The sequence below is a fragment of the Suncus etruscus genome, chromosome 15 (assembly GCF_024139225.1).
Source record: "Suncus etruscus isolate mSunEtr1 chromosome 15, mSunEtr1.pri.cur, whole genome shotgun sequence".
In the NCBI taxonomy this organism is placed as follows: domain Eukaryota; kingdom Metazoa; phylum Chordata; class Mammalia; order Eulipotyphla; family Soricidae; genus Suncus; species Suncus etruscus.
The window spans coordinates 89,646,721-89,671,322 of NC_064862.1; the positions used below are offsets into that span (position 1 = coordinate 89,646,721).

The 24,602-nt window shown below is 56.3% G+C and overlaps 1 protein-coding gene across 1 annotated transcript in view; it reads right to left on the reverse strand.

Annotated features, from left to right (window-relative positions):
• Nucleotides 1-3,479: 3,479 nt before the first annotated feature.
• The window catches only part of COL5A3 (collagen type V alpha 3 chain), a 31,251-nt gene continuing 10,128 nt past the window's right edge, over nt 3,480-24,602 (reverse strand). The window contains exons 15-69 of the mRNA XM_049788337.1: nt 24,476-24,559; nt 23,747-23,803; nt 23,592-23,645; nt 23,400-23,453; nt 23,123-23,176; nt 22,987-23,040; nt 22,769-22,822; nt 22,532-22,576; nt 22,392-22,445; nt 22,198-22,242; nt 22,021-22,074; nt 21,855-21,899; nt 21,183-21,236; nt 20,980-21,024; nt 20,819-20,872; nt 18,258-18,302; nt 18,101-18,154; nt 17,890-17,997; nt 17,036-17,089; nt 16,884-16,937; nt 16,653-16,697; nt 16,426-16,479; nt 16,298-16,342; nt 16,022-16,075; nt 15,879-15,932; nt 15,407-15,460; nt 15,157-15,264; nt 14,980-15,069; nt 14,695-14,748; nt 13,106-13,213; nt 12,906-13,013; nt 12,776-12,829; nt 12,439-12,492; nt 11,977-12,084; nt 11,824-11,877; nt 11,385-11,438; nt 11,247-11,300; nt 10,942-10,995; nt 10,348-10,455; nt 8,623-8,676; nt 8,406-8,459; nt 8,154-8,207; nt 7,966-8,019; nt 7,719-7,826; nt 7,554-7,607; nt 7,239-7,292; nt 7,058-7,165; nt 6,875-6,928; nt 6,759-6,794; nt 6,082-6,135; nt 5,701-5,902; nt 5,522-5,634; nt 5,221-5,289; nt 3,989-4,207; nt 3,480-3,902 (exon numbers count right to left, since the gene is read on the reverse strand). Coding sequence (XP_049644294.1) covers nt 3,756-3,902; nt 3,989-4,207; nt 5,221-5,289; nt 5,522-5,634; nt 5,701-5,902; nt 6,082-6,135; nt 6,759-6,794; nt 6,875-6,928; nt 7,058-7,165; nt 7,239-7,292; nt 7,554-7,607; nt 7,719-7,826; nt 7,966-8,019; nt 8,154-8,207; nt 8,406-8,459; nt 8,623-8,676; nt 10,348-10,455; nt 10,942-10,995; nt 11,247-11,300; nt 11,385-11,438; nt 11,824-11,877; nt 11,977-12,084; nt 12,439-12,492; nt 12,776-12,829; nt 12,906-13,013; nt 13,106-13,213; nt 14,695-14,748; nt 14,980-15,069; nt 15,157-15,264; nt 15,407-15,460; nt 15,879-15,932; nt 16,022-16,075; nt 16,298-16,342; nt 16,426-16,479; nt 16,653-16,697; nt 16,884-16,937; nt 17,036-17,089; nt 17,890-17,997; nt 18,101-18,154; nt 18,258-18,302; nt 20,819-20,872; nt 20,980-21,024; nt 21,183-21,236; nt 21,855-21,899; nt 22,021-22,074; nt 22,198-22,242; nt 22,392-22,445; nt 22,532-22,576; nt 22,769-22,822; nt 22,987-23,040; nt 23,123-23,176; nt 23,400-23,453; nt 23,592-23,645; nt 23,747-23,803; nt 24,476-24,559 — 3,870 coding nt within the window. The 3' untranslated portion in view covers nt 3,480-3,755. The remainder of the gene's footprint in view (nt 3,903-3,988; nt 4,208-5,220; nt 5,290-5,521; nt 5,635-5,700; nt 5,903-6,081; nt 6,136-6,758; nt 6,795-6,874; nt 6,929-7,057; nt 7,166-7,238; nt 7,293-7,553; nt 7,608-7,718; nt 7,827-7,965; nt 8,020-8,153; nt 8,208-8,405; nt 8,460-8,622; nt 8,677-10,347; nt 10,456-10,941; nt 10,996-11,246; nt 11,301-11,384; nt 11,439-11,823; nt 11,878-11,976; nt 12,085-12,438; nt 12,493-12,775; nt 12,830-12,905; nt 13,014-13,105; nt 13,214-14,694; nt 14,749-14,979; nt 15,070-15,156; nt 15,265-15,406; nt 15,461-15,878; nt 15,933-16,021; nt 16,076-16,297; nt 16,343-16,425; nt 16,480-16,652; nt 16,698-16,883; nt 16,938-17,035; nt 17,090-17,889; nt 17,998-18,100; nt 18,155-18,257; nt 18,303-20,818; nt 20,873-20,979; nt 21,025-21,182; nt 21,237-21,854; nt 21,900-22,020; nt 22,075-22,197; nt 22,243-22,391; nt 22,446-22,531; nt 22,577-22,768; nt 22,823-22,986; nt 23,041-23,122; nt 23,177-23,399; nt 23,454-23,591; nt 23,646-23,746; nt 23,804-24,475; nt 24,560-24,602) is intronic.

Genomic DNA, 24,602 nt, shown 5'->3' on the forward strand with positions numbered 1-24,602 from the left:
GCAACCCCCCTGGAAGATGGAGCCGAGAGGTTAGGGCTCTTCTCTAGCAAGCAATAGGCTTGGGTTAGATCCCCAGCACTCCCATCTGATCCTAGGAGCCGAGGACGAATGATTCCTGGGTGCAGAGCCAGGAGGAAACCCCAGAGTATCTCCGAGTGTGTCACCTGTCACAAACAAGCAAACCTCACTTGCTCCGATGAAAATTCTTTTAGTCGAATTTGGGGTGCCAGAGAACAAAGCAATAGCCAGGGGGAGGGCATTTGCCTTGCATTCAGCCTGCCTGTGTTCAACCCTGCCACCCCATTGGGTTCCCCAAGAATACCCCTGAATAACACGATGACCTCACCAAACCAAAACACACACACATCAGCACAGTGGTTCCATTGCAAATGTGGGTTCATAGGGTATGGGGGTGACCATAACAGGAAGTCATTATAAAGGGGTTTCGCCATAGACACGGAAAAACGAGGTCCTGAACGTGCCTGGCTTAGAAGGAAGACACTTAAAGATAAAAGAGGGGCTGGAGAGATGGCACAGCGGTAGAGTGTTTGCCTTGTATTCGGCTGACCCAGGAGATCGCAGTTTGATCCCCCAGTGTCCCATATGGTCCCCTAAGACAGGAGCAATTTCTGAGCGCATAGCCAGGAGTAACCCTGAGTGTCACCAGGTGTGGCCCGAGAATTAAAAAAAAAAAAAAAAAAGGGCCCAGAGAGATAGCACAGCGGCATTTGCCTTGCAAGCAGCCAATCCAGGACCAAAGGTGGTTGGTTCGAATCCCGGTGTCCCATATGGTCCCCCGTGCCTGCCAGGAGCTATTTCTGAGCAGACAGCCAGGAGTGACCCCTGAGCACCGACGGGTGTGGCCCAAAAACCAAAAAAAAAAAAAAAAAAAAAAAAAAAAGACAAAAGACAAAAGAAAATTGAAATAAGAAAATACTAAAATGATGTGGGCCAGTGTGATGATCCAGCATTTGGGTGCCTGCAGAGAGCAATTTGCATTGATCAGAGAGAAAAGAAGAAACCCCCCAAACTGGGCCTCAGGCAAGGAAAGTGCTGTCAGTCTTCTCTTCCTCTCGACCTCCATCTAATTTCCCTTCATAGACATCCCCACACCCCATCATGTCCCTGCCAGAGCTTTGGGGATTCCTTATACACGTGATTTGGGGATTCTCTATACAAACGTCTTGCTGCCCCGTCCTCCACGGAGGAGGGGAAGTCATTTTCAGCTCAGTGACCCCCAAAGTTTTGGTGGAGCCCTGAGGCTGTTATTTTGGGGGGGAGCCACACCTGGACGTGATCAAGGCTTACTCTTGACTCTGCCCACAGAAATCGCTCCTGGCAGGCTTGTGGGACATTATGGGATGCTGGGAATCGAACCTGGGTCCGTCCCAGGTCGGCTTCACGCAAGGCAAACGCCCTACAGCTGCGCTATCATTCTGTCTCCGCATTTTATTTTTTATTTTCTCAGAGGAAGGCAAGTTCCTAACCCCCTGCGCTGTAGGGGAATCTTTTGCCAAGATTTTCTTTTTTTCTTTTTGTTTTTTGGGCCACACTCGGTGACGCTCAGGGGTTACTCCTGGCTATGTGCTCAGAAGTTGCTCTTGGCTTGGGGGACCATATGGGAAACCGGGGGATTGAACCTTGGTCCATCCAAGGCTAGCGCAGGCAAGGCAGGCACCTTACCTCTAGTGCCACTGCCCGGCCCCGCCAAGATTTTCTTATTGGTGACCCCAAACTGGTGAAGCCTCCTTGCCAAGACTACATGCAGGAGGGGTGGAAGCAAGATTCAGCTCGGCCACCCAAGTCCGGCTGAAGCAACCCCCAGCCCAATGAACTGAGACTGCTTTGTTCTGTTGTTTAGTCACCACAGCCATGCTCAGGTGTTCCTCCTGGCTCTGCAATCAGTAATCACTTCTGTGGATGCGCAGGGGACCATATAACAGGCCAGAGTTCGAACTGGGACCACAGAGACCAGAACTCCCCTCTGCTTCCATCAGCTGGGCTGCTCACCCGCCCCTTTATTAGCCCTGGAGGGAAACTGAGGCCCTGAGATCTCCCTCCCAGCAAAAGCCAAACCTGCTACTTCAGCCGACGCACCATGAGAGGACGCTCTGGGCACTTCTGCAAATCCCTGGGACTTTTCTAGGAGAAATTTCCGCCCCTGGGCCTGACTCCCCCAACCCTAGGACCTGCTCCAGCTCTGGCTGCTTTATTTAGGGGTGTGGAATGTGGATGAGAATTGCAGGGCTCAAAGGTCACATTTTGGGGGACTTGGGAGAATATATTTTGCAGGGATGGAACCCAGGTTGGCCAAAGGCAAGCACCTCCCAGGCAATACTATGTCTTCATATTCCTCCCTTTTCTCTTTGGATTTGATTGGGAGTCTGAGCACCCTGTATTCTTTTGGGGTTACTCCTAGGCCCCTGGATCAGGCTGAATTTTTCAGTTTATCCTCAGAGCCTGTTTTCCTCCTTGCATCTCTCTTTGGGGTGAAGTGTTTTGGTTATTTGTTTTGGGCAGTGCTCAGGGCTTACTCTCAGATATGAGCTCAGGGGTCCATGTGGGATGCTGGGGATTGAACCTGGGTCAGTCACACACAAGACAAATGCCCTCCCTGCTGTAATATGGCTCTGGCCTCAAGACCCACATTCTTTTCTTTTTTCTTGGTTTTTGGGGCACACCTGGCATTGCTCAGGGGCTACTCCTGGCTGTCTGCTCAGAAATAGCTCCTGGCAGGCACAGGGGACCATATGGGACACCGGGATTCGAACCAACCACCTTTGGTCCTGGATCGGCTGCTTGCAAGGCAAACACCGCTGTGCTATCTCTCCGGGCCCGAAGACCCACTTTCTTAGAGCTCCAAGTGCTCAGGGCTTCTGTGGGCTTCTGTAATGTAACCCCTTATTATAAAGGTCTTCTATGTTCAGTGTGACATCACAGCAGGTGGGAAGCAGGCTACATCCTGGATCCACCCCTTCTCCGGAGCACTGTCTGGTGAGTATCATTCAAAGTCAGGCAAGCCCCAAGCAGCATGAAGTCAGGGACACAGTTCACTGGTTTATTCTCAGAATTGAGGCCCCCGGTGAGAGTGTGGGAGATGCTAGAACCTCAATCACCCTATCCCAGCCTCCTGTGAACGGGGTGGGGGGGCAGTTTAGAGGCACCACAAAGGGACCTTTCCCTTGCTTGGAACAAGAGTCCATCGATAATCAGGGCAGCACCATTGGAACCCAAATCCCCACCCTCCACCTTCCGTGTCTATACCGTCTGCTCCCCAAGTGAATCTGAGGAGAGGGGTTAGTGGGGGTAAGGGGAGGACAGGCAGCCTTTGAAGTCAGGCTGAGGCAGCGAAAGGGGTGCTCACAGCTCCACCAAGGGGGTCCCACTTTCTTCTGGAGCAAGACTTCAGTTCCTCAGCCAGGGGACCCCCCTCACCCCAAAATGTTCAGAGAAATAGCTGCGGGAGATCTTGGCAAGGCAGGGGCGAATCCAGTGGTCGACAAGGAGGTATAGGAGCACCAGAGTTTGAGGGGATAAGAGGCAGATTTTGGGGTGCATGGGTGGGATGCAAGAGGGAAGGGATTAAACCTCAACTGAGGCCCCCCGGAAGGGGCTGTAGAAGGAAGAAAATTCCTTCAGTCTGGCCATGAGCAGGAGAGACTTAACCGATAAATAGGGCAGCTCAAAGGCCTCAGCACCATTTAAGTGTCCGCTGGGGGGTGTCTGGCAGTCCTGCTCCCCCGCCCTCCAGACTCTCAGCTGCTGAAGCAGACGGGGCCCAGCAGGAACCCGAACTTCTGGTTGGCCTGGCCGAAGTCCGGGGAGGCCACGTCCAGCAGTGGCAGGAACCGGCCGTGAGAGGAGCTGAGTTGCAGCTCGGTTTGGGCCTGGCCCTTCCGGAGCTGCGGGTACAGGGGTGCAGGGTGAGGGGGGCACACAGGAGTGGGTACCCTCCCCAGCCCCAACCCCGGGCATGCGACCCCCTTACCTGACAATCGTCCCGGGAGACCCTGAGAGAGGCAGCGGCTGCCGGCGCTGTGTGGTTAACACTCAGCTCTCCCCCCCAAGTCCCCCGGAATCGCAGGCCCCCCGCAGCTGAGTTCTGGCAGAGGTAGGTGAAGGTCTGCTGGGCGCCTGCGCTCAGCAGGGACAGGAAGGTCAGCTGCACAGGGCTCACCGGGTTGCCGTCCGCGTCCACATAGGAGAACTGGGGTGAGGGCAGGAAGTGGGACCTGGCTGTCACTTCCCAACTCCCATGCCAGCCAGAACAGCCATTCCTCTAGTCTCCCCCCCCCGCCTTTTTTTGGGGGGTGGGGGTCACACCCAGCAGCGCTCGGGGGTTACTCCTGGCTCTAGGCTAAAAAAATCACTCCTGGTAGGCTGGAGAGATAGCATGGAGGTAAGGCGTTTGCCTTTCATGCAGGAGGTCATCGGTTCGAATCCCGGCGCCCCATATGGTCCCCCGTGCCTGCCAGGAGCAATTTCTGAGCCTGGAGCCAGGAATAACCCGAGCATTGCCGGGTGTGACCCAAAAACCACACACACACACACACACACACACACACACACACACACACACACACACACACACACACACAAAATCACTCCTGGCAGGCTCAGGGGACCATACGGGATGCCAGGATTTGAACTACTGTCCTTCTGCATGCAAGGCAAAGACCCTACCTCCATGCTATCTTTCCGGCCCTCCCCCTGCTTTGTTTTTGAGGCCACATCAGGGAGAAGTCAGGGATCATTCCTGGGGGTCCCCAGGAGACCTTATGGGATGCCATGATCAAAACGAATTGACCGAGTGGAAGGCAAGAGCCCTGCCCCACTGTGCTAGTGCTCCAAACCTTGTTCGTTCCCTTTTCATTTGGGGGGAGATCTGGAGACACGGTGAACCCCAGAGTTCACTCCTGGTTCTGTGCTCATGGAGTCACTCCCGATGGGGTTATGCCATCTGCTTTAAGGGCAGCGCCCAGCCCACTGCGACTTTCTCCCTTTGCACAGCCAGTCCCACTGCTGGCATACTCACCCCCCCCCATATCACTTCTCAGCCCCTAAATGTCCACCATGCATGGGGGTTTCCCCCACTCTCTCCCCGGGGCCAGCCATCCTCAGTCCAATGACAGAGACCACCCGGCCTGTCCTCTTGTCCTGCTCAGGCTCCCTACTGCCCCCACGCTGGGTCTGTCCTACCCAGGGTCCCATGTGACTGACCTTCTTCCCTCGCCGGAAGGTGCTATACCAGTTCCCTGGCTTCTCTCGGGACCATGAGGCCAGTTTCACCTGGGGATAAGAACGGGTCAAAGAGCACAAGCCTTGGGTCTCCCAGCATTTGTGTGGGCTTCAGGAGAGGGTTGATCCAGCAGTGAAGGATGGAGAGAGCTGGTGGATTAATACCCAAGACTGACAGGGCACTCTCCCTGCTCATGACACTGTCCCTGGGGCACAGCCACTGTGACAGCGAAACCACAGCTGCTCTGGACTGCTGTCTCCTCTACTCACCCCCTGGACTCACCATCTCAAACCTCTTGTCGGGGTACAGGCAGGTGTGGCCACCAGCTGTGAAGTTGCAGAAGACGCGGAGTGCATCCCTGGCACAGCCCTGGTTGGGGTCGATCCAGTACTGCCCTGTGGGGACAGCTCATGAGTGGGCCAGGCTTGGGATCCTCCTGCCGCCCCCGGGTTCCCCCTCACCATCAGGCAGTCGGGGGTGGTCCCGCTGCAACTCGCTGCACACCAGCCCCGGGTGCTCGGCCGTGCCTGGTGGGTGGCGCAGCTGCTCCAGCTCCCTGCTCAGTGACGACATGGAGGCCAGCACCTCCTCCAGGCCATCCTCTGGGCTATGCAGTGCTCTTCGGTGTCGCTCCAGCAGCCCCTGCAGCTCAGCCCGGGGCCCCTGGGGATGGGGAGGAAATGAGTGAAAATAGAAAACACAGGTTAGGAGAGCCCCAAGCCCAGCCCAGTTGGAACCCACCCAGGCCCCTAGACCCCCACTCCAGCCAAGACCACTCACCAGGCTCTGGACCCTAATACCTAACCCATGGGAACAATCTAGCAGGTCCTAGACACACTCACCGGGGGGCCAGGAGGTCCTGGCGGGCCCCTGTCGCCACGGGGACCCAGCGCACCCTGTGGAGAGAAATCATTGGGGGTTTGGACATTGGGAGGCCTCATCCTGGTTCCTGCTAACACGCCGACACTTTCTCAGGTGCCCACAAACACACAGACACAAACATATATGTAGATACATAAACACATACATGCAGATACACGCAGAGGAACTCACAGGTCTGGGGATTGAAGCTAATGTGTGTTTCTACCAGATTTTAACCTCGGGAACCTAAAGAACTTTTGCTCTGGCTAAAAAAAAGCGTTTGGGCCCAGAGAGATAGCACAGCGGCGTTTGCCTTGCAAGCAGCCGATCCAGGACCAAAGGTGGTTGGTTCGAATCCCGGTGTCCCAGATGGTCCCCCGTACCTGCCAGGAGCTATTTCTGAGCACACAGCCAGGAGTAACCCCTGAGCACCACCGGGTGTGGCCCAAAAACAAAACAAAACAAACAAAAAAAAAGAAGCCTTTGTCCTTCATAGCAGTTTAGACAGTCAAGGAGGTGGAGTAGACCGAGGATGTACAGCTCAGGGGGCTCTAATCAACAAGGAGCAAGCACATGATCGAAGGAGCCTCAATGAGCCTCGAAATGAGAGTAATGGCTTGTGCGTGTCTGCAGGTGCCTGGGAGGGGCCCCCACTCACCGAGGACCCCTTGGCTCCTTTTTCTCCAGCAGGTCCCTGTGGATATAGACCAAGAGTGTGAGCTGGGCTGCTCTGTCCCACATAACCCCCCTGCCCCCACAAACTCCCCTACTCACCGCCACGCCAGGGGGCCCCGGGACGCCCAGAGAGCCCTTGGGGCCACGGCTGCCCTGGAAAAGACATGGGGGTTGTCTGTGAGGAGCTGCAGGCCTTGGGCCCACACACAGCCCCAATAAGACTCCAGAAATTGCCCCTGCTTCGCACAGACCCTCCCCCCCCCACACTTAGGGAATACTCACAAGCTCTCCCTGGGGGCCGGGAGACCCCTGCATGCCTGGCAGCCCACGGTCCCCCTTTTCTCCTGCCTCCCCAGGCGGGCCAATGAGACCGACGAGTCCAATGTGGCCCTGGAAGGGAGAAGGCATGAGGGGGGTTCTGGGGGGACCCCAGCCCCAGCCCCAGTGAATGGGGAATACTCACCTTCTCCCCCTTGATGCCGGGCTCTCCCTTCAGTCCTGGGAGGCCAGGGGGACCCTGGGTGGGAAACAGGGTTGAGGTAAGTCTTCATGGTGCATCTCAGGCCTCCCCTAAAATGACTAGAGGGGTGGTGACATGGGCCAGAACATATTTCAGGGTGAGGGTGGGGAGGAAGCGGGTGGGGAAGGGGCACAGAAAGATGGTTGGGTTGGTCAGCGGTGTGTGGATGTCAGTGTAAACTGAGGTTAGAGTAAAGGAAAGTGTGGAAACCCACAGTGACGCGTGGACAGATCGGGGGCCAAGACAGCGGGTTCTTACCAGGGGTCCGGGGGGGCCTGTCTGTCCGGGGGAACCCAGCAGGCCAGCCTCGCCCTGGGACAGAAAAACAAAACAACTGGTGTCTAGACCTGTAGTGCCCATGTCCCACCCCCAGCCCCGCTCTGGCCCGTGGGGGACCCCCCACACTGTTCCTGCCGTACTCACCACAGGGCCGGGTATTCCACGAAGACCCTCGGGCCCCTCACGCCCTGGGGGGCCCCGAACCCCCACAGGGCCTGTTCTCCCAGGAGGGCCATCTGGGCCAGGCAGCCCCTGACAGGGACAAGAGGAGACAGAATTGGGGGGGGGGGTCATGGGCCATAGGCAGAGCCACAAGGTGGGGAAAGGTGGGGCATCACAGCCGCATTCAGGTCAAATGTCACAGTCCTCCACATGAACCCCCAGGACTCACCTTTGCGCCCTTCTCCCCTTCTCGGCCTTCAGGGCCCAGGCGGCCGGGGGGACCCTGGGGAAGAAAGAAAGGATGGGGCTGCTGTGAGGGTTGTTCGAGACATGAGGGTGTGGGGCTGGGGTATATGGGGGTTAAGATGGGGATGGGATCAGTCGCCATGGGGTTTGGAGCTGGACACTATCACTTACCCTCTTTCCAGGGGGTCCCCGGGGGCCAGACTCCCCAGAAGCACCAGGTGGGCCCTGTGGATGTGAACCCAGGAAGTGACTCCTTTCTGGAGAGCACTGACTCCCCAACACCCCCATTTCTCCTCTTACCCTCATATCCCCATTCCCCCATCTCCCCACTGCAGGGACTGCCCAGAAGAGAGCAGCAGCACCTGGGGACCCCACCCCCTCCTGCTTCCCATCACCTTCCCACACACTCTGCCCAGCACTGACCGGTGCCCCGACATCTCCGGGGTCTCCCCTTTCTCCTGGGACACCATCGATACCCTGTGTGGGAGAGTCAGGAGATCTGGGGGACATGTGGGAACTCGAGACGGGACTAGTTCGCCCAGTGAAGTGAAGGGACCAGTTCGCCCAGGTGTGGGATGGGGTGGGGAGACAGAACAGATTTGGGGCATGCGGTGTGGGGGGAAGGAGGGGCCATACCCACCGTTACGCCAGGGTCTCCTGGGGGCCCGAGATCTCCAGGAAGTCCCCTGGGGCCCTGGAACGAAGACAGGTTCGTGAGTCACCCCAGCTGCAGAATCTGATGCACAGGGCAGGCCCAGAACATTCTAAGATTCCCAGGCACCCCAAGAACAAGACCTGGATCTTCTCATTTTACCCACCCAAGAGGGCTCTCGGGGAGACATGAATCCCCAGTAAAAGGATGCAACTAGGTGGGAAGATGCAGAGGGTCCCGCAAATGGGTGCTCCTCCTGCCTGCCCTTCCCAGCTCAGACCCTCATGATGCTGGAGGAGAGTCCCCACTTCCACACCCCATCCAGACCCACTCCTAACCCTCTCATCATCTGGGATTAAACTTCAGTTCAGGGATGATTCTTTTGGGGGGGGGCACACCCGGTGATGCTCAGGGGTTACTTCTGGCTCTGCGCTAAGAAATTGCCCCTGGCTTGAGGGACCATATGGGACCCCGGGGATTGAACTGAGGTCCAACCTGGATCAGCCGCATGCAAGGCAAATGCCCTACCGCTGAGCTATTTCTTCCGCCACTCAAGGATGATTCTCAAGGGGCCAGAGCAAAAGCACAGTGGGGAGGGCTTTTGCCTTGTACACGCCCAACCTAGGTTCGATCCTCAGCATCCCATAGGGTCCCCCAAACCCACCAGGAATATTCTCTGAGCACAGAACAAGCCCTCAGCACCACTGGATGTGACCCAAAAACAAACCAAAGATGGATGATCCTTCCTGCTTTCAGCAGGGATCCCGGGAGAGTAGAGTTTAGCCCAGAGCAGGATGAACAAGGGTTGTTTAAGGATGGATTGACCCCCCCTCCCTCTTCCTCCCTTCCTTCTTCCTGCAAGCCCTCATCCTTTTAGACCTCCATGCCCTTAATCTCTTTTTGCTTTTGTTTTTGAAGGACACCCAGCAGTGCTCAAGGGTTACTCCTGTCTCTGCGCTCAGAAATCACTCCTGGAGATAGCATGGAAGTAGGGTGTTTGCCTTGCATGCAGGAGGACAGTGGTTCGAATCCTGGCATCCCATATGGTCCCCCGAGCCTGCTAGGATCGATTTCTGAGCATAGAGCCAGGAGTATCCCCTGAGTGCTGCCAGGTGTGACCTTTTTCAAAAACAAAACAAAAAATATCGCTCCTGGAAGGAGCATATGAGATCTGGAAATCAAACCCAGGTCTGTCCTACGTCAGCCGATTGCAAGGAAAAAGCCTAACCGCTAACGTATCTCTCCGGCCCCATGGCCTTAATCTTAACTCGCATATTCATGTACAGTCGTTAACTCCTTCATTCTTCATTCTTCATCCACTGAAACATTCCTTCCTTCTTTCTTCCAACCATGCATTCATGATCTCATTCATTTGTGGCTGCCTTCATTCGTGCCTTAATTTATTCTTCTATTCATTCCATTCCTCATCCATTCATATTCAGACCCTCATTTATTCATGCCCTGACGACTTGGACCACTCATCCAAGCCTTCATTGGATCCTTCAATCACGCCCTCACCCACTCATTGGACCATTCACCCACAGCCTCGCTTATCCACTGGGCCCTTCATCCACACCCTGGTTCACTATTTGTTCAGCCAATACTGGACTGCAGTTGGCTGGAATTCACACAAGACAACCAATGGGACCCACTGCTTGGGAGCTAGGGAGCAGATACACACCAGGGCCCCTTCTCTACCTCCCACTAACTCACCACATTCCCTTTGGCCCCATCCTCTCCGGGGGGGCCTTTCTTTCCCGGGGGGCCAGCAGCTCCTGATGGTCCTGCGTCTCCCTTGTCGCCAAAATCTCCCCGGGGTCCCTTTGCAGAAACAAGAGACGAGGGGTGAGCGGAGTCCACACCCGGAAGTCAGAGAGGGTCAGGGGTCAGGTCGGTTTGGAGCTGTCTGTCCTGGGCATGCGTGGCTGGTTTAGAAAATGGTTCTCACTGGATTCCCCTTTTAGCCAAGAAATGTTTATGCAACCCCGGGCATCAGACAGCTGTGTACAGATGCCAACATTCACTGGTTTGTGCTGAACAAACTATTTCTTAAGTTATGTGAGACCCTGTGGGAACCTGAAGCAGTTTAAGAAGCCAGTCTGGTCCATGTAGCCCAGAGGCCCCAGCCCTAGCAACACCCACACTGCCGGGCCTGAGCACCCCTGCCCTCAAATAAAAAGAAGATAGAAAGAAGCTTCTGGGGTCTGTCATTAGGACAGACTAGCCCTGGGTCGGTGGCTGGTCAGAGACACCCAGGGGTGGGGTCCCCTGAAATTAATACAAGGTCCAGGACACACGCTCACTCACAGGGACTCCTGGGGCTCCTGGGGGCCCGGGATCTCCAGTCTGTCCAGGTTCACCCTGCAGGAAGCAAAGTGAGGATCAGTGGGGAGGATCCCCAAATAGGCAGCTCAGGGATGAGGGCTGGTTGGCCTGGACACCCCACCCAGCCCCAAAGCGACCCTGCCCAGTGAAGACACGCCCACCAAAACACGCCCCAAAGCCACGCCCCAAATGGGTGTGTCCAATAAAGACCTACTAGCCAGTTAATCTAAGCTCCACCCCTATGAGCCAGCCCACAACACCCCCTAAGCCCCGCCTCTCACTCTCACCTTCTCGCCCACTGCTCCTGGCTGTCCAACTCCTCCAGGCAGCCCTGGGGAACCCTGGATATGGGGGGTCAGATCGAATCATGCAGAAATGAGTGCCCCACATTCGCAGCAACTGGAGCCTCCCCCACCAATCCTCACCTCCGCTCCACTGGGGCCATGGGGACCTCGTGGGCCTGGAGCTCCGTGGGGACCCTGTGGGATGATGAGACATGCATGCAGCGGCCAAGGCACCCCAAAAACTCCAGTGACCACCCCAGATGTGACCTTGATGCTCAAGTGGCATAAACAGCACAGCAGGGCCGAGAGACAGTGCAGGAGTGACCTGCAAGCAGCTGGCCCTAGGGTCCTGATCTGGGTCACCCAGAGCACCAGTTAATAATAAAACATCAGACAGGGAGAGTGAGAGGGGATGTGGAGACCTGGGGTTCGATCGCCAGGACCACAGGGCCCCAAGCACTGGGATGGAAGTAAACCCTGAACATGACTGAGCGCGTTCTCAAATGATAAATAGTCTTATGGCTCCCCACGACCCAGGCTCCACCCAAAGCCCCCCCCCTTCCTGCCTCTGCATCCGTACCATGGACCCCACGTCTCCAACCTCGCCTTTCTCTCCGGGGGGGCCTGGCAGCCCCTGAAAAAACAAAGAAACAAGATTGGGGGTGAAGAAATAAGATTGGGGACCAGGGTGGGAGGGGAACCACGGGCCACACCCCCAAACCCAGACACGCACCTGCAGGCCAGGGGGACCAATCTCCCCCACGAAGCCCCGAACCCCATCATCGCCTTTCTGCCCAAATAGGCCTGGGGGACCCCGGCGTCCCTGTGCCCCATCGGCACCCTGCGAGGTGGGTCAAGGTAAGAACCAAAGTCATGGGCTGGAGTAGAGGGAGAGGCAGGCCAGTGTGGGGAGTTGGGGAGTCAGATGGGGCTGGACTTGGGGGATCAAAGTGAAGGCTGTTGGGGCGGCCAGAAGTAAGCTGGACCTCAAGTGACCTCAAAGGAGGTCAAGGTCAAAGCAGGTTAACTTCCAGGGCTGAGTCTGAGGACTTGGCATCTGAGCTCAGGGGTGGGGTCTGAGTGGAGGTTGGACCACAGAGATGGGGTTCAGAGTGACGGGGCAGAAGAGCTTGGGGCACAGTGAGGGAACCCCAGATCCCTGCCATTAGGAGCCCAGCAGGCTGGGAACACTCACCGGGGGTCCTGGGTGTCCTACGGGCCCCTGTATCCCTGTTGGTCCAGGTGCACCCTGGGAAGAAAGACGTCAACATAGAGGGGCAAGGCCAACAATAGCCAATCCCACCTTCACCCCCACCTCTTCACCGAAAGTAATATAAAGCAGCTGTGGCCCCATCCCATGAGTTTGATGGGTCCAAAGCGTGACTCCTGGGCTCTGAGACTGGGGTCAGAGCTGCAGAAGCAGAAGCATGAGCTGGGCACAGCGCCTTGGCTCAGGGGTCCCTAGGCAGATGCCAAATTGGGGGTGCAAGATGGTAGGGCACACCACCTCCCCGCCTGGGGCCCCTACTCACCGCATCCCCCTTATCGCCTCTGCTACCCTTGTGCCCAGGGGCACCCACTTCTCCCTGCCAAGGAAAGGACATGAGCAGGGACCCCCTCTCTTTCCAGGCCCCCACCCCAGCCCCCACAAGCTGCTCTCACCTTATCCCCCTCTTCGCCAGAAGGGCCAGCGGGTCCAGGGGGCCCGGGAAGGCCCAGAGGACCTGGAGGTCCGTCTCTCCCGGCTGGGCCTGGAGAACCCCTTTCACCCTGGTGGAGGGATCAGAAAACCAGATTTAAGATTCAAGAACCAAAGCAGGGTAGAAGTGGGGTGCTGGGAAAAGAAGGGTTGGAGCACTTACCGGTGCCCCCTTCTCGCCAGCAGGGCCAATGGGGCCTTGACCTCCGCTCTGGCCCGGAAGCCCAATACCCCCTGTGGGCCCCAGAGGTCCCCGCTCTCCGGGGGAGCCCTGCAGAGAGAGAGGGAGAAGACGGTGGGGTCTCTGCACGAGTGGGGGTCCCCTCCCCACAGCTTGAGGCTCCTCCCTCTGCCTAAATCCTTCCTCAGCTCCCAGTGTGCCCCTCTCTCGCCCTCTCCTCTCCAAACTACGCCCTATTTCCTTCTCAGCCAGGCCTGGGGCTTTTGCACACACTGTTCTTTCCTAAGGCCTGAGAAGTAAACAGTAGGGAGGGAATTTGCCTTGTGTGTGGTTGACCCCAATTCGATCCCCGGCATCCCATAAGGAACCCAGAGCACCACCTGGAATGTTTCCTGAATGCAGAGCCAGAGTGAAGCCCCTGAGCACTGCCAGGTGTGGCCCAAAAATAAAAACCAAGCTGTTCTCTTGGCTAGAAAAGCTCTTTTTTTGGTTTTTGGGTCACACCTGGTGTTGCTCAGGGGTTACTCCTGGCTGTCTGCTCAGAAATAGCTCCTGGCAGGCACGGGGGACCAAATGGGACACCGGGATTCGAACCAACCACCTTTGGTCCTGGATTGGCTGCTTGCAAGGCAAATGCCGCTGTGCTATCTCTCCGGGCCCACTAGAAACGCTCTTAGCTCGGGCCACCCAGCTCACCTGTAGGACCCAATTAGTCCAACAGCCTGGACCCAAATCTTCCTTCTCCTCTCTGCACTATTTTGTTTTGTTTTTGTTTTTGAATCACACCCTGTGGTGCTCAGGCTTATTCCTGGTTCTATGCTCAGAAATCACTCCTGGCAGGCTTGGGGGACCGTAGGGGATGCCAGGAATTGAACCCGGGTCTGTCCTTGGTTGGCAGCGTACAAGGCTAATCCCCCACCACTATGCTATCCCTCAGACCCTGCACTATTTTCTTTTCTTTTTTTTTTTTTAATTGGGGGTGGAGGGGCAGCCGTGCTCAGGGGTTACTTCTGGCTCTGTGCTCAGAAATCACTCCTGGCAGGCACGGGGACCATATGGGATGCCGGGATCGAATCCAGGTCTGTCTTTGGTCAGCCTCATGCAAGGCAAACAAAAGCCCTACCGCTGTGCTATCTCTCCGGTCCCTATTTTCTTTTCCTTTCAGTACTGTGGCCACAAATGGTGGTGCTCAGGATTTACTCTTAGCTCTGCAATCAGGAGCCACTTCTGGAGGAACTGGGGGTAGAGGTGGCTGGGGGAAGGGACCATGTGGACCATGTGGGATGGCTGGGACGGAACCTGGACTGGCCCTGTACGAGGCCAGTGTCTACCCCACAGTACTACAGCTCTGACCCTGAACTATTTTTCTCACTGGCTTGCATTGCCCTGAATCTCCTCTGAACCCGTCTCATCCCCGGCCACCCCAAACATTTCAAGGCTGTGGCTATAGGTGAAGAAACTGAGACTCTCTAGGTGACTCGGGCCTGCTGTGGATGCCAATGTGGGGGCCATAGTGACAGTTGGGGTCCCCGTCCCTGAACCCCACCTGCACAGTTGGGTGTCAAACTTACATTGGCCCCGACGGGGCCTGGAGGGCCTTTGTCCCCCTTCAAGCCAGCAGGTCCCTGGAGGAGAAAATTATTCCTGTGGGGTTTGTGCTCACTCACGGGGGTGCTCTGGATCCCACCCTCAGCCCAGGTACCCCACATCAGGGGTCTCAACCTCCAGAGTTTTATGTGCATGGTGGGTCCCACATATACCACGACCTGCCACCCTACATCCCTCCATTGAGCCCCTCATTCCTTTCCCGCTGTACCTGCAGAGAGGGGTGGATGGGGGCTCCGGTGGATACTCACGGGGTCACCAACCGCTCCGAGGGGGCCAGGCAGGCCCCGGAGTCCAGTTGGTCCTTCCTTCCCAAGTGGTCCCGGTGGGCCCAGGTCTCCCTACGGAGCATGAGTAGGGACATCAGACCCCACAAAGAGGAAGTTCGCCCCCTGGTCTGTGCTGGGGTGTTCTGGGACCTGGCTGACCTTGACACCTTCACTGCCTTCAGCGCCCGGAAGGCCATGTTCTCCAGGAGGTCCGGGGGGCCCTGGGGAACCCCTGTCACCCACAGGCCCGGCATCCCCAACTTTCCCCTGGAGAGAAAGGACAAAAGGATTCTGTTGCCACAGAGCAGGGGAGCCATGAGCGGGGAGGGCGTACCTGAAATCCACCAACTCCCCAAAACTCCCCCAAACAGGCACCGAACTTGGAGACTGTCATAGGAACATGTCTTACCTGAGGGCCCAGGACTCCGGCTGGTCCCGGTGGGCCTGTGTGGCCCTGAAAACCCTGAGGATAGACAGGAAATGGGGGTGGTCACAGGGGTGCAGAAACGGAGCTAGTGGGGAAAAGTGGAAGGAGGAAGTTGCTGCCATCCTGTGTGGTCGGGAGTTCAATCCCCGGTGCGACCATATGTGACCATCAGGGGAACTCTGCCTACCGGGTGGGTTGCAACTTCCCATAAGCATCCAGAATGGAATAGGAGCTCCCCGTAGCACAATGTATATGGCACCATGGCCCCCTCCAGGCAGGACAGAGTGGGCAGGAATTAAGATAACAAGTGACTGATTCGGAGTCAGCACTGGGGACAGAAAGCTTGAAAGCTTCATAGTGGGACCCCTGGGCCCATCCACAGCACCACAGGGTTACCCAGCACCATCATGACTGAGCCCCAACAACTCCAGGCGAGCCCACAGGGTCCACTCACCAGTTCTCCTCTCTGACCAGGGTGCCCTGGTCGCCCATCCTTGCCTTGAGGACCCTGGGGACAAAGAGGGAGTGAGGTGAGGCCGAAATGCGGGGCATCTACTCTCTGCGCGCCCCAGCACCGCACCAGGCAAGGCTACTCACAGGGGGGCCCTTGGGCCCAGGGAATCCAGGGGGGCCTTGCAGACCGGGGGGTCCCTGAAATGGAAAGAGGAAGACGGTGAGTTTCCCCGACACTTGAGTGTGTGTGTGTGTGTGTGTCCAAGTGTGTGTGAAACTCCCTAAGAGTTCCTTTGCCCACACCAAACCCCGTGTGTGACAGGGAGGACGTTGAGTCCTTGACCCGCCTCTGGCAGAAAGGGTGCGGTATTTCTCCCACCTCTGCCATCCCCCAACACGCATGTACCGCCCAACACTCACCTTTTCTCCTGGAGTTCCTGGGGCCCCATCCTGGCCCACATCACCCTGAAATGAAGGAACCCACATACTGAAGGCCTGGAAGGAGCCCGATTATGCTGGAAGGAATGGGAAGGGCCATCACCCTTTACCTTGGGGCCTGGTTGTCCAGTGGCTCCTAGCTGGCCCCTTTCTCCACGGGAGCCCTGAACAAAAAAAAAAAGAAAGCTAAGATTAGCAGTGAAAGGGAAGTTGGGGACCTCTTTCTGCCCCAAGCCCCTTTTCCACCCATTCAGAACCCCTTACTCCTCTCACTGCCCCCCTCTAGCCTGCTGGCCCTCAGCTTAACAGAGTGGGAGGGAGAACCCCCTTTTCTTACCGGCAGACCCCGCTCTCCTTCCAGGCCTGGCTGCCCTGCCTTCCCCTAGAGGAAAGAGAGAAGGCAGAGGGAGGGAAAGAAAAAAGTTATGGGGCAAAGACGCCAGGCCAAAAGTGGCCCAAAAGCCCCTTCCTTCTGCATGTTGGCTGGTGTCTGCACTGACTTACATAACATACCTTTACATACACACATTCATATATGCTAACATGCATACGCACACTCACAACTTACCCGCTTTCCCTTCTCTCCTAATGGCCCCGGGGGTCCCAGGAATCCACTTGATCCCTGTGTGCAGACAGAGAAGGGAGAAGTGGGCGCCAGGCGGTGGGTGTGTCAGAGATCCCCCACCTTTCCTGGTCACCCACATCTCCTTTCCTACTTACTTTAGGGCCTGGCCGTCCTGGATAGCCGGGAAGCCCAGGCAATCCAAGCTTGCCCTGCAGAGAAGACAGAAAAAAGAGCTCAGGGCCTGGAGAGATAGCACAGTGGCGTTTGCCTTGCAAGCAGCCGATCCAGGACCAAAGGTGGTTGGTTCGAATCCCGGTGTCCCATATGGTCCCCCGTGCTTGCCAGGAGCTATTTCTGAGCAGACAGCCAGGAGTAACCCCTGAGCACCGCTGGGTGTGGCCCAAACACCAAAAAAAAAAAAAAAAAAAAGGAGCTCAGAAATTGGCAAACTGGGGTGTCTTGGGGACAATAGCACAGCGGCGGGGAGGGCATTTGCCTTGCATGTGGTTGACCCGGGTTCCAACCCAGCATCCCATAGGGTCAAGCCTGACAAGAATAATTTCTGAGCACAAGAGCTAGGAGGAACCCCTGAGTACTGCCAGTATGCCCCCAAAAATTATTTTTGGGGAAAAAAGCCTGAATGAGGGGCCGGAGTGATAGGTAAGACATTTGCCTTGCACGCAACCAACACAGGACGGATGGCAGTTCGAATCCCAGCATCCCATATGGTCCCCTGAGCCTGCCAGGGGTGATGTCTGAGCACAGAACCAGGAATAACCTCAGAGCATCGCCTGGTAAGACCCAAAATCAAAAAAATAAAAGCATGAATGAGGTAAGGGGTAAGGAAATTCAGTGCTGGGCAGAAGGCAGGAAGGAGGCAGAAAGGTAACCGAGCTCCTGAGGGGACAGTGGAGGGAACAGGAAGTGGACAGATGGGTGGACAGTGGAAAAGATGGGTGACACCGTGCCTGCAGTCCGAGGGTGTCTCCAAGGGACACAGGACACTCACCTTCTCTCCTGCTGATCCCGGAGGCCCCTCTTCGCCGGCCAATCCTTCCTGCCCCTTCAGCCCTTCTGGTCCATCCTCTCCCCGAAGACCAGGGGCACCAGGGGGCCCCTACGATGGAAATAAGGCTCTATTTCTAGGTCCCACTTCAGGCCCTAAGCATTCCCCTCCCTTTAGTCCCCACACCACACCTCACCATGTGGGGTCCCCTTACCAGATCGCCTTTGAGCCCCGCATCACCCTTGAAACCAGGGAAACCATCCTCTCCCTGGGCAGGGGAATAGGTTAGATGTTAGGGTTTTGGGGGACACAGCCCCAGGGCTCATTATTGGGGCTCTCCTTCACCCACCCCTAATTCCCTCCTCCTTCACCTTCACTCCTTTCTCTCCCTGGAGGCCCCGGTTGCCAGAGGTTCCCTGGAAGATTAAAAAAAAAAATGCTTTCAGGGGTCAGAGTGACAGCAAAGTAGGGAAGGTAAACATGTGATCAACTCAGGTTCCTTCTTCAGCATCCCCTAGGGTCCCCTGAGCTTGCCAGGAGTGATTTCTGTTTTTGTTTTTTGGTTTTGGTTTTTGGGCCACACCCGGTGACGCTCAGGGGTTGCTCCTGGCTATGCGCTCAGAAGTCGCTCCTGGCTTGGGGGACCATATGGGACACCGGGGGATCGAAGCGTGGTCCATCCAAGGCTAGCGCAGGCAAGGCAGGCACCTTACCTCTAGCGCCACCGCCCAGCCCCGCCAGGAGTGATTTCTGGGCACAGAGCACCAATGGGTGCGCCCCCCAAGAAAAGCTAAATAAATAAATAAAATGCTTTCAGGACTTTCTGAGAGCTAGGACAGCCGAAAAGGCTCTTGCCTTGCATGATGCTGACCAGGGTTTGATCCCCAGCATCCTAGAGGGTTCCATAAACCCACCAAGATGGACCCGAGTGCAGAGCCAGGAGTCAGCCCTGAACACCCTTGGGCGTAGCTTCAAACCAAAGAAAGCAGCAATAAAAATTAAAAAATTTTAAAAAAAGAAGCATCCTAAAGGAAATAACCTTCCCCCTAACCCCACCACTGTTTATTTTCCTTTTTGGGCCTCTCCCAGCAGAGCTCAGAGCCAAAATCTTGGCTCTGAGTTCAAGGATCACTCCTGGCAATGCTCGGGGGAACCTAATGGGTGCTGGGGATTGAGCCAGATCCATCGCCTAAACCCCCATTTGCACTTTCCATTCTCTTTCCCACAGAAGGCGTAAAAGCAGGGTTCAGAAACGGCCCAATTTCTAAACAATGGACTCCCAAGAGGTACGGTGGGGAAACCGCATGAAGACACCGTGTCCGCGATTACTTCTGGCAGGACAAGGAGAAGGAACATTCCAGGCCCTGGGCCCCGTCTGAAGCGGAGGAATGTTCCTCATTGTCCGGGCCACAATGGGACTCTGTGGCTGGCAACAAGGCGAGTCTGTGTTGAGCGCCAGCTCCAAGGGAGCACAGCTGCCCAGCACCGCACGGGCGGCAGGAAATGCTGCGCTTGGCCGAGATGAACGGGGATGAGAAGCAGCGTCCTTGCACTTGGCCAGCGCTTGGGTCTTGAATAATAGACTCCCGCTGCCGGAGCAAAACAGGGAGCCAGGCGAAATTGATAATACAAGGAAACAGACGGGGAACTGACAGTGAAATTGACATGAAATGAACAGGAGCCGGAAATGGACAGATCGTGAAATCAACATGAAATGGACAAACTGGGAAGTTGATGCCGGCATGGACGCGAAAAGGCCAAAAGAGAAATCTACGCAGACGGTGAAATTGGCTCGAAACTAACAAAAGTCAGTGATCATAGCCCAGGGCAGTTTAAGGAACTCGGAGTCACCAGTTACGTTATAGACTAAACCAGAAACCAACTGTGGCTAGTTGGTTTCTGATTTGCAATGTAATTAAACACTGCTACAACACAGATTGCAATTACAGGTATAATTACGTATTTAGAATGTATTAGTATGTATTATTCAACATGAATGCTTAAATGTTAACGATATTAATAGTTTTTTGTTTGTTTTTGGGACACGCCGGCAGCACTCAGAAATCACTCCTAGCAGGCTTGGGGGACCATATGGAATGCTAGGGATTGAGCCCGGGTCCGCCGTGTACAAGGTAAGCACCCTACCCACTGTGCTATCACTCCAGCCCTCATATATGTTTGGTTTGGGGGCCACACCCAGGGATGCTCAGGGGTTACTTCTGGCTATGCGCTCAGAAATCGCTCCTGGCTTGGGGGACCCTTTGGGACACGGGATGGAACCAAGGTCTGCCCTGGATCAAGTGCATGAAAAGCAAATGCCCTACTGCTGCACTATCGCTCCAAATATATATATATATTAAACAAATAACTAGAGGGGCCAAAGAGATAGCATGGAGGTAGAGCGTTTGCCTTGACTGCAGAAGGACGTTGGTTCGAATCCCAGCATCCCATATGGTCCCCAAGCCTGCCAGGAGCAATTTCTGAGTGTAGAGCCAGAAGTTACCTCTGAGCGCTGCTGGGTGTAACCCAAAAAAAACAAAACAAAACAAAACAAAAAAACCACACAACTAGAGCTGGAGAGAGGGTACAGCCTCAAAGATCATGCTAGGAAGAGTGACCCCTGAGTAAGACATCCTTAAGCACAGAGCCAAAGGCAAGCCCTGAGCACTGCTGAGTGTGACCCAAAAGAATTAATAATAATAACAATAATAATAATAATAATAATCAGCCCTTATTCCAACTACACCCTCACTTGAGCGAATATATGTAGTCTAGTTTCAGCTGGCTTCTGTACTGCTGAGTTGGGGATTAGTAACACAACTTTCTGCTGCCCCCCTCAGGAACCAAACTCTCCCCGTCTGCCTAAGGGGCTGATCCCTCTCCCCACAAAAGTTTATGCCCAGCACTGCCTGGGGTCCCCGGAAGCACCTACCTTCACACCTCGGGGTCCAGGGTAGCCGGGTGGTCCGGCCGACCCTGCTGGGCCCTGCATGGAGAGATCAATAGAGTTCAGTCCTGCCCTTCTCAGAGAAACCCCCCCCCCGTCAGGGTCCCACTCCCGACCCCCTCCTCAGCCTCTTTCCAGTCACTCACCTGAGCTCCTTTCTCGCCTGTGGGACCCTCGTGGCCTGGGTGGCCCTGTGGAGGCAAGGGGCAAACCAGGAGGTGGCTCAGAGAGGTGCAGGAGGTGCAGCCTCCTCCATCCCTGGCACTGTTTGGGGAAGGGTCACCCCCAGGCTCCTGAGCACCAACCCCTAAACCCAAAGTTCCCTTGTCTCCCTCCTGCCATGTCTCACCGGAGGACCCTCAGATCCTGGCACGCCTGGAATGCCTGGATTTCCGGGGCGGCCCTGAGAAAAGAAATGAGAAAGGGAGAGATGGGGGGGGGGTGCTCAGAACTCAGTGTACCCCCAGGAACAGCCCTGCCCAGACACGGGGCTACTTTTTGAAGCCTAAGGACAGGCAGACCATGGCCCAAACATAATGAGTGATGGTCATTCCCCCAACTCTACTGAGCTCTGAAGTCTCCTACCATGGGCAGGAGCAATAGTACTGGGGGGGCAGTTGGCTTGCATGCAGCTGACCCAGGTTCGATCCCTGGTACCCCGAGCCCCACCAGGAATGAACCCTGACTGAGCACAGAGTCAAGGGTACTGATACCTGAGCACTGCCGGGTATGGCCCAACACTGCCCCAATAGAGACAAGAACCTTAATCCCGACTCAATCCTTGATATTTCCAGCTCTCTCTTTTTTTTTTTTTTTTAATATTTCCAGCTCTTGAGGGTCCCCCCCCCCAATTCTAACTTTCCTCCTGGGAGGACTCTGACTTGGGTTGGTTTCCAGGCCCACTCAAGGCCACAGCTGTGGCTCTGGGTTGGCTCTGGAAATTATACCACAGCTCATTCCCATCAGGTAATAAAGGGGGGAAGAGGAATAAAAACTGGGGGGCTGGTGAGCCAACACCCACCTTGTCTCCGGGGGCACCGATCGGTCCCTGGGGGCCAGACAGTCCCTGAAGACCAAAACAGGGGCACGGGGGCACAGGCAGACATGAGAAAGAGACAGTGAGCAAAGCAACATGAGAAACCCTAGGGGTGCCCCCCACTCCCCACATTAGGGAGGACAACTCAGACCTGCGATCCGGGGGTCCCCTGCTGGCCAGGAGGGCCTGGTTCTCCAGGAAGCCCCTGGAGAGAAGTGGACTTGGGTTCATATCCTTGAGGCATCGATTAGCCTCAGAGGGGTGGGGAGAGATGAGGAAATGGAGGGCCTTAGGGTTCATGGAGGAGCCCTGAGAGACAGGCACCTACCACATTTCCTTTGGGCCCCGGAGCACCGTCCACACCAGTGATGCCCTGAAGGGGAAGAGTAGAGTTGAATATGATAGCCCCAATGTAGGAGCCTGGGTCTGAGATCCTGAGGGGAGTTTGGGGACAAGGGAGAGGACATAGGAAGGAAGGAGAAATGCAGAGAGAGGGGTTCAGGGGTGTGGAAACAGTCTTACCCTTCGTCCCAGGGGGCCAGGGGAGCCTCTGGGACCTGTCAGTCCCCGGAGACCCTGCAGGGAGAAAAGAGGGGTGAGCCTATCCCCCAATAGAGTCCCACCACCCTCCCACTGCACCCAGTGGAGTCCGCCCCACTCACCGGTTCCCCGGCCTGGCCAACTGGACCTGGGGGTCCCTCCACTCCCTACAGAAAAGACACATCAGCTGGGGAGGGGGGCCTGGGGCACCCCAGGACTATTGTCCCACCTGACAAGCCCTGCCTTGACTCTCCCGCCCATGTCCAGCCCCCTAGCGGTAGATCCTCACACCTCACCCAGAACTTGTACACCCAAACTCAGGATGGTGCCTTCCAGCCCCCCACACCCCCCAGACTCACCTTCCTGCCGTCTTCTCCAGGGGGGCCTGGCTGCCCCACCCGGCCAAAATCGCCCTGGGATGGAGCAGAGGAGAATGAAGAGGTGAAATGGGGGAGCAAAGCATCCCCCCAAAGTGGAGGACTCAGACACATGGAGGGGGTCAGGGTACCAGAGGGGCATGGTGTGTCTGGGGTGGATACAGATATTGGGGGGGCCATGGCTACAGGGGCTCACTCACCTGCTGGCCCTTCTCCCCAGGCAGCCCAGGGAGGCCGTCAAAACCCCGGTCGCCCTGAAACGACACCCCATTGCCGCCTTGACACTTGCTTGCTCCCCTGCCCCCAAGAGCCCCCCACCCGTTGGCTGTCACCTACCTTGGGTCCTGTTTCCCCAGGCAGGCCCCGGGCTCCGTCTGCTCCAGTCCGGCCCTAGCAGGGAAGGGAGGGGCAATGCCAGAGAAACCTCTATTAGTGTTTGAGGGGGAGCAGGGAGCGGGTCGAACCCGAGGCCTCGAGTACACAGGCAGAGCGCACACGGAACCTCCCCACAGGGCAGTGCCTGATCTGGGGGTCCTGAACCAGGAACACCCACTGAGCCTGGTGTGGAGGAAGGGGTCAGACAGGGCACAGTAGAGGACCCAGAGTCACTCACCATTTTGCCTTCCCGGCCAGGTGGCCCAATAGGTCCCTGAAGGCCTCGGGGACCCTAAGAGGAGGAGGAAAGGGAGATGAGGGGAAGAGGGGGAGGGGGAGGAGGGTCCCAAGACAGAGAGGCAGAGAACTTTCCAGCATTACTGAGGACACACAGACATTGGGGGTCCCCCTGCCCCTCCATCCCCCTCACCTGTGGACCAATCTCTCCTATCTCTCCTTTCAGACCAGGATAACCCGGAAGACCCTGGGCAGGGCGAGGAAAACAAAACCGAGACAGTGGGTAGGCTCGAGTAGGCACCCCCTCTCCATGAAGTACTCTGATCCCACACAGCACCCATCACTTACCACGGGACCCGGGCGCCCAGTGAGCCCCACCGGGCCAGGAGGGCCCTTCATAGAAAGCTGGAGAGACAGAGAGAGGCACAGCCTCAGGTTCCCGAACCCCCACCCACGCCCCCCAACCCCCAACTAAGGCTCTTGATGGGGTCGGTGGTGAGTTTGTGTGTTTGGTTTTTAGCAAGTTCTCAGAGCTGACTTCTGGTTCTGTGCTCAGGGATTACACCCAGTGGTGTTCAGGGGCTCCTTAAAGGATGCTGGGGATCAAAGCCAGGCCAGCAGTCCCATTGCTGTAGCCCCTGCTGCTTTTTGTTGGTTTTGTTGTTGTTTTCTTTTTTTTTTTTTTTTTTTTTTTTTTTTCTTTTTGGATCACTCCTGGCTCTATGTTCGCTTAGAAATCGCTCCTGGCAGGTTCGGGGACTATATGGGATACCAGGATTCGAACCACCGACTATGTATCTCTCTGACCCCAGCCCCTGCTGTATTAAGCCCCACCTAGCGGTGCTCAGGAGCATCTCCTGGTGGTGTTTTGGGGGATCTTCTAGCAGTGCTAGGAACCAAACCAGTCTTGGGGCCACATCCAGGCTAGCGCCTGCCCCCTGTTCTCTCTCTGGCCCTCCCCAAAGCTGACACTTGTCCCCTAAGAATGGCTTTCTAGATGCCACCAATGTCCTTCTCTCAGTCCTCCCAGCACCCCCTCCCTGCCAGCCCCCCCCCCCCACTGTTCTCCCAACTCACTTGAGTTTCCTGCAGCACCGCCTGAGCCTGGGCCTGCTGAAAGGACACTGGGGGTCCTCCGAGGAACCTGCTTGCAAAGTGGAACTGGGGGGGTGGGCAGTGTGGGATGAGTGGGTCCCCATCTCGT